The following is a 7,641-nucleotide window of genomic DNA, read 5'->3' as shown; positions in this document are numbered from 1 at the left end:
CTAGGGAGCAGGGCAGTTTGGAGCAGCCATAGCAACAGTAACTAAGGAGTGGGGTTTGACAAATGGTCTGTTTTTTCCAGCACTGAGGCCGTTAGTTTTCTTCTTCGTGTTCGGACCTCAGATCGGTGACAGGCTGTTTATTCACTAGTTTATGTGAAACTCGTCTGGTTTTGTGTGTATGAACGGCACTGTATTAAAAGAGAAAAGAAACATTTACTATTTGCCCATATTGGGTTTGCATTATGAATTACTCTTAAAAGAACGTTGATATTTTTAACAAATACAATAAAGCAATAAATGGTCACGGGGACATTATTTTGTGGACATCTTATCAGCTGCCTTCATGTTTGTCTCGCAGCTCCTCTGCTGCCTGCAAACACAAGTTATTTTACTAACAGGTGGAGAAGTACTGGTGTTACTGATGGATGATAGTTTATGTTGAGTGCAGTTTTCACTGAGTCTGCTCTCTAATGGAGGATTTCTTCCACATTTTTCACTCCAGTCTCGTGAGTAAATTGCCGTTTACTGTGTAGCCGTTTGTTTTTCCTCTGGACTTTGGGAAATGGCAGCGTGCACCACTCCACGTGTCCAAACGATGTTCTCTGGTGTGTCAGTTAGTTTTGGTGTGATACTGAACTGAGTGTGTGACAAACATCTGAAGTCGTGACTTCACTGCACTGTTTTTACTTTGTATTTGGAGTATTTGTACCTGCAAACAGACAAGTTGAACTTTTCTTGTCTCACTCCACTCCTGCACATTCAGTTGGGAGAGGGACTCGTTGTTTGACCACCTGCTGATTGGATAAAGAAATGAACCGTCTTCACTTTGTAGTTTTATTTTATCGGGGACACGTCTTCTACGTTTCCAGACAAATGAAACTGCTCAAGTTACAAACTGATTTTCATGTCATTGAGTGAAATGCAGATTTGATCCTCAAGCAGAACCAGACTTGTAGAACTTGTTGGAAGCAACATGACACTTCTTCTAGTTGGTCTCCATCTCTGGAGGGGTTTGTCCCACTCCTCTTGGCACCAGCTCTAAATCCTCAGTTTCTGGGCGATTGAAGCTCCAGCTCCATCTGCAGAATAGTGAGGCCCTCCATGACCCTAATGGGTTTTATCTTCAGCTGCTCGTTTGTTTTGGCTCATTGTGAAGCCGTCTTCATTGATCTGGCTGATGGAGGACACCGTCCATGTCCCTTAGCAGAGAATTCAGTGAGGGGACGTGTTCCTTGGGTCACACTCAGCATCTCTCTCCTCTTCGAACCGACTGATCTGATGTCCAACAGCTTAATCTTTGGTCTCGTTGGACCTCAGTTCTTCCTCCATTCAGCTGGTAAACTTTAGATGATCCTGTGTGAGAGCACGTGGGGGGACTTTGAGTCCAGGACAGCAGACTGTGTTTGCACTGGTGTTCTCAGTGAATGTAATCCCAGCTAGTTTCAGATTAACGCTCTCCTCAGCCCTCACTCTTCCTCAGATCTTGCATGGAGCTCCCGAGGGTGGCTGGTGGTCTTGTAGCTCATCCCAGATCTATTTTCTTGTGTCACGTCCTCCGACAGCTCGTTCTGAGCAGATCCTGATTCTGAGCTTTGTAGAGTTGAGATCAGGACGACCTGAACTGGATTAAAGACGGTCGTCTGTGTGGCCCATGGGCACTGCAGCAGTCTCTTGGAGCCAGGATTTGGTAGCTATAAGGAATGAAATGCGTATTTCACTCAATGTCAGTCAAATACATTTTAACTGTATTTTTTTCCTGGACTTTTCATTAATACCAGGTTTTTATAAAAAACTATAAAAACTACAGATTGTTCTTTTCTTTTGAACAAACTTAAATAAGTGGTCAAATAATTGTTTCTCCTGTTTGTTTTTTAAATGTAATACCTCTGTACTTTTCCTCCAGTTCTGGGTAAATGTGGACTATTTTTGATGTATTACTTCACCTGGGGAGTAAATATTAACATTTTCATAAAGAGATGATTTCACGTTTGAACTGAAATAAACTGATTTGTTCACAGTTTGTTCTTCGCTTTGTCTTGGTGTTATTTAACTTGATAAGATAATTTTATCTTTAACGTTATTAGACGTGTGTATCGAGGGAATCAATTTTAAAAGAATGATCAACCAAAACACTTGATGTTCAAAACTTTTATTCAGTTTGGAGGCAGCGTCATGAAGCGTGTGGTCTCCATGGTGACGTCGCTCCCTGCTCGGTGGCTCAGTGTGCGTCCGTCAGCAGGAAGCTGAGGTCACTTCCTGGATCGTACTCCACGCAGGACTTCCCCCTGAAACGAGCGAAGCAGTAAACCCAGCAGGAAGTGGAGGGACGTGGCTTCACCACGACAGGGTTTTTGTAAAATGAACACATTTTCAGAAAAGTTGTGGAGCTCTTTTTGAACCAACATTATCTCGAGCTCAGCTGTGGCTCAGTGGAGAAGTGAAGGAAGCTGCAGTTTGTGTGTTACCTGAAGAACAGCCGGGCCCTGGTGGTTCCCAGGAGCGTGGCGTTGTTCCCCTCCACCAGCAGCATGGAGCCCTCCCTCAGACCCTACAAACAAAACCAGAAGTGATCATTTGGTCAAAGCTGCAGTTTCTCGGGATCCACTTTGCTCTCACTCACCAAAACGTTGGGAGTGTCGGGTTCTTCGTGGTACTGGGTGATTCTCTGCTCTCTGGTCTCCTGAAAACCAACGATGTCAACAGAATCCAACTCCGTAAACACGTCACAGAATTACCATTTGTTGACCATTATGAAAAATAAGACAACTCCCGCAAATTGTCTTCTTGAAACGGATTTTTAAGTTTGACGTAAATAAAAAAAAACGAGATCAATAAGTTAGTCTGTTGCAGTTACACACGTTGACCTAAAGAGGGCGCTTTGAACAGGTAATTATGCAAGAAAACTTTTTCACATAATCAAAAAACAAAAGATGTAACTCAGCACACAGCTGTTGAATTACTGGCTTCAAGTTAGAGCTTCATACAGACGAATGCTCTTTAAATTCTGCAACAGCTTCCTGTGTGTGACGTGAATGGTCTCAGGATTTAAACGCTCTGAATTAACACCAATAAAACTTGTCAAACATTTAATAATGTAAGAAATCAGCAGTATAAAACATCAAACTCAAAGCGTAAATCAGTGGTTTACTAAAACATCCACTGTGCCTGATGAAGTGCAGACACAGCATTTTATTTTGTTAGGCTCGTCAGTTTCACAGCTTCCTGTATTGCACAACTTCACACCAGAACAAATGTGCAGCTCAGACTCATTTCAGCTGCACAGATGGTTCACAAGCTCAGTCCAGTAAGACAGGAAGTGTCCGTGCACAGCCCTGTTCACATCCAGTCTGTGAGCGGCTCAGACCCGAGTTCTAGCTATTCATCTCTGGATTCTGTCACTCTACATGTTTCATCCCCACAGCATGACACTGCCATGCCCGTGTTTGACTATAGGAGTGTGTTAGTGATATAATGTCTAATTTTTCTCCACACAGACTTGAAAATCCATCCATCCTTTCATCCATCAATGGATGGATGAAAGGATGGATGGATTCTTTCATGGATTATCCACGAGTATGGATTATATCCATAATCTTAAGATTATGGATTATATCCATAATCTTAAGATTATGGATGGGTTTGGGGCGACTGTGTCTGAGTGGTTAGAGCAGTTGTCCTCAAATGCAAGAGTTGGGGGTTCAATTCCACCAGCAGTCACATGCCCAATTGTCTCTAGGCAAGAAGCTGAACCCCTCATTGCCTCCGATGTGTGTCCATCAGTGTCTGAATGTGATCAAGCTCTGATTATTCTTTGTAGAGATCTAGTATAGAGCTGTATGAACGGGTAAGTGAGGCACAGATTGTTGTAAAGAGCTTTGAGTGTCTTCATCAGATAGAAAGGTGATTTATAAGTACAGTCCATTTACTTTTGCCCGCTTCTTCCTTTTCGGCTCACTCAATGGTGTTCAAGTCCAGGAGTCACTGTGCAAGAGGCGGGGGACACCCTGGGCAGGTCTCCAGTTTAACAATTCAAAGTTACCAATCAGCCTAACATACATGTTTTTCTCCGGAGTATCTGGAGAAAACCCACGGAGAGAACATGCAAACTCCACCCAGAAAGGTCCCGGGCCAGTATTTGAACCGGGGCGACTTTCTTGCTGAGAGGCGGCAGGCCACTGTTGAAAAATGATCCCAGTAAAGTACAAATGATTAAAATCAGATCAGATAATTTTGCTCCTAATGCTCTTATAATCATTTAGGTTTATTTTGTGCCATCTTCAGAATCAGAATAAGCTTAATTATCATTGTACCGGGATACAGTGAGATTATGTTCGTACAGTCGTCTGAAAGATGGGCGGAGTGCACGTTGCTGCTGCTATAATAGCACAGACCCTTATTCTTTATCAGAATACTTTTAGATAGAAAAGGGGAAAAGGCCATGAGGATGGATAGTGATATGACAAAAAAAGATCTCTTCATATATTGTCCTATCAGGACACAATTTGCGACATCAAAAATCTCTACCAGCAGCACATTTATAAACACATTACATATGCATTTGACGTCAAGACATTGAGATTTGTCCGTGAGCACTTTCAGATAGGCCACAGTCCTGATAAGATGCTGGTCAGCCGGCACAGTTCTGATAAGATAGACAAAGCTTTGTCCCTATTTACCCATGTCCCAGGAGAAATTTGATAGCCGACTCGTAACCGAGGACAAATGGGGGAGTCAGATTCAGATAAGCCATAATTGTTGATTTTCTTCAGGCAGACTGTTTTTCTTGTCAGCCTTGAGTTCTGTTGGAACTTTCTTGGTCCAAAATGGCCAGATGTATGGGTATCTCCACTGATCCATGCTATGAGCCTCCCCAAGGTCGATCCCACATGCTGTTTAGTCCTAAAGCCACAGGTGGCCTGTGATTCTCAGAAATCGTCTCCATCTTACGGTTTAGCTTGTTAATCAGCTGATTTTGAGTCCTCATAGCACAAACCAAACACAGACTTGGAAGCTTTGCCATGACTGAAACTGCTGCCCATGTCTTCTTCAAGGTGATAAAACAGAGCCCCGCTGATGCCAAAGAGCAGAACTCCTGCGATCATAAATCCAAATATATAAACATCTTCAGTGTCCTCCTGAGACAGAACTGAGAAGCACATCAGCTGATGTACCCCGCAGCATTAGTCTCAGCCGGGCAAGAGGGTTCTCCAGGACCCTGTCGTTTTGTTGAAAAGATTTTGTCGATTTCGTTGAAAGTTCAGCTCGTCAGATCCATAATAGTATTTTTCGTTTGGGAGATGTGTACCAGGAGCTCCGAGACACACAGAGAGCAGAAGCAGGGGGAAAGGGAGAACGGGGGGAGGGAGAGGAGAAGTGTCTTTGTTGAGCAAGAGCCAGAGGAGAAAGGGTTTTGTGATGGAAACTTCAGGATGGACATGGACTTGGATAGGATGGTCAGCTGGGAAATGGACACGTCCCACTTCTTGTGAATGCGTTTGTATGATGCATGATGGTGTGGCTCCTTCAGGAGTGCACAGACAGAGAGAACCTTTCTTCATGTTCTGCAAGAACTGGGACTGAGACGTATGGAATTCAGCTGGTTGGATTCCATCAGTTTTTGTAGTGTAGGCTGCAAGCACAGCAACAAACATGAAGCAGAGCGTGTAAAGAGAAGTGGGTCGGTCCTGCAGCAGCTCCAGCTCTGTTACATTTATTCTTATAAACTAAGAAGCAGAGCAGAAATATGAAGCCGCATGGACTTATCTAAGTGGGCAATAAAAAAGGTAGACTTGGAAAATGAATTGTCAAAGACGAGAGGATAAAGAAACTCTGTATGTATATTAGTTTTTCATTCTCAGCAGTAAATATAGCAACTAGTTCATATCACAACATCTGACAAAAAAAAACATTTAGGTCATTCAGTTCAGTCAAAGTAGACTTCACACTCGATTACTTTGTTTTTTTTAACTCAGAGCATCTTTAACGTTTACTCCATTATTTTGATGTTAAGAGTCTTGTTGCCTAGAAAAGTTCTGTTTATTTAATTGATTTATGCATTTATAAAAACAGGCATTTTGTTTTGCTGAGGCAGGAAAACTAATAAAGATCAAGTTAAAACTTTATATAAAATGACAGAGCACCTTAACATTTACTGTCAGAAGTTCAAGCAGCTTTACAAGTAACCAGCTGCAGGCCAACAACATACTTTGGTTGCAGATTTAATGAAAAGGGATTTGCTTGTTCCAAGTTGTTACAGATCTTATGTAGAAATCAGATTTGGACCTTTCAATTTAAAGACTCAGAACTCCTTCTATAAAAAGATGAATGTGATTCACAATAGGGCTGAACGATTTTGGAAAATATTCTAATGGCAATTTTTTACATCAATATTACAATTACAATTTTATATACAATTATTTTTCAATGTCTTCTCGTTTATTTTTCAGTGAACACAAACAATAATAATAATAATAATAATAATAATAATAATGCATTTTATTTGTTAGCGCCTTTCAAGACACCCAAGGACACTTCACAACATTAAAAACACAAAATAAAACAATACAAAATGGTTTTAAAAACACTAAACCAAGAAGAAAGTAACAAAAAATGAAAGTGAGAAGGCTGACTTGAACAGATGAGTTTGAGTTGTGATCTGAAGGTCTGAAGGGAGTCAGTATTACAGATGTCCGGGGGAAGAGCGTTCCAGAGTTGGGGAGCAGAGTGAGAGACAGAGTTGGGGAGCAGAGTGAGAGAAGGATCTGTGTCCCATGATGCTGAGGAGGACGAGAGGCACGTTGAGGTGGATGGAAGAGGAAGAAAAAGGGAGTGTGAATGGGTGATCTGTCTGTAGTTCTAAACTCCAAGTGCTTCGCTTTGTGCTTGGTTTCTATAACTGAGGATTTAAAGATTAACGATGTGGGGTCGGTGAGTATGATAAGTACACATGGACTCTGGTCACATTGTAGAAGCATCACAAACACCACTGAAATGTTACGTACTCCAGAGTTTGGGAGTAAATATAAAAGATCCAAATACTACATCTGAAAAAATAAATGCATGGAATCCAAACTTGGCAGAGCTGTTGCCTCTCAGCAAGGTCGCCAGTTCAAATCTTGGTCATGGACCTTTCTGGGTGGAGCTTGCATGTTCTCTCCGTGGTGTAAGGGTTTTCTCCGGGTACTCTGGTTTCCTCCCACAGACCAAAAACATGCATGTTAGACTGACTGGTAACTCTAAATTGTCCCTAGGTGAGAGTGAGAGAGTGAATGGTTGTTTGTCTTGTTTGTCTCTATGTGTCCATGTGATGGACTGGAGACCTGTCCAGGGTGTCCCTCGCCTCTCACACAGTGACTGATGGACATGAGCACCAGTGACCTCCGTGACCCAAAAAGGAAGAAGCAGATGACAGATGGAAGAAAGGAAGTAAACTTGAAAGATGGAAACTGCCTGAACAGCTTAGAGATTATATTCCAGTAACCTTAAAATGTGGTTTGAATCCCCCTTTCTCGACCTGAGGGCGCTGAAAAATGGGTGATAAAGAGAAAGATAAAAGGTTGATAAAAGGTTTATAAAAGGTTGATAAAAGGCTGCTAAAGGTTGATAAAAGGCAGATAAAAGGTTGATAAAGGTTGATAAAAG

At 42.0% G+C, this 7,641-nt stretch overlaps 1 protein-coding gene across 1 annotated transcript in view; it reads right to left on the bottom strand.

The window, feature by feature from the left end:
* Positions 1-2,133: 2,133 nt before the first annotated feature.
* Positions 2,134-7,641, bottom strand: part of si:dkey-69o16.5 (Alpha-aspartyl dipeptidase-like) — a 24,953-nt gene continuing 19,445 nt past the window's right edge. The window contains exons 6-8 of the mRNA XM_037686646.1: positions 2,621-2,680; positions 2,466-2,548; positions 2,134-2,285 (exon numbers count right to left, since the gene is read on the bottom strand). Of these exons, the coding sequence (XP_037542574.1) occupies positions 2,219-2,285; positions 2,466-2,548; positions 2,621-2,680 (210 nt within the window). The 3' untranslated portion in view covers positions 2,134-2,218. The remainder of the gene's footprint in view (positions 2,286-2,465; positions 2,549-2,620; positions 2,681-7,641) is intronic.

The sequence above is a fragment of the Nematolebias whitei genome, chromosome 13, assembly GCF_014905685.2.
Source record: "Nematolebias whitei isolate Nwh7 chromosome 13, NemWhi1, whole genome shotgun sequence".
In the NCBI taxonomy this organism is placed as follows: domain Eukaryota; kingdom Metazoa; phylum Chordata; class Actinopteri; order Cyprinodontiformes; family Rivulidae; genus Nematolebias; species Nematolebias whitei.
The sequence above is the reverse complement of the archived record's forward strand: the minus strand, read 5'-3'. Positions and strand labels throughout refer to the sequence as shown.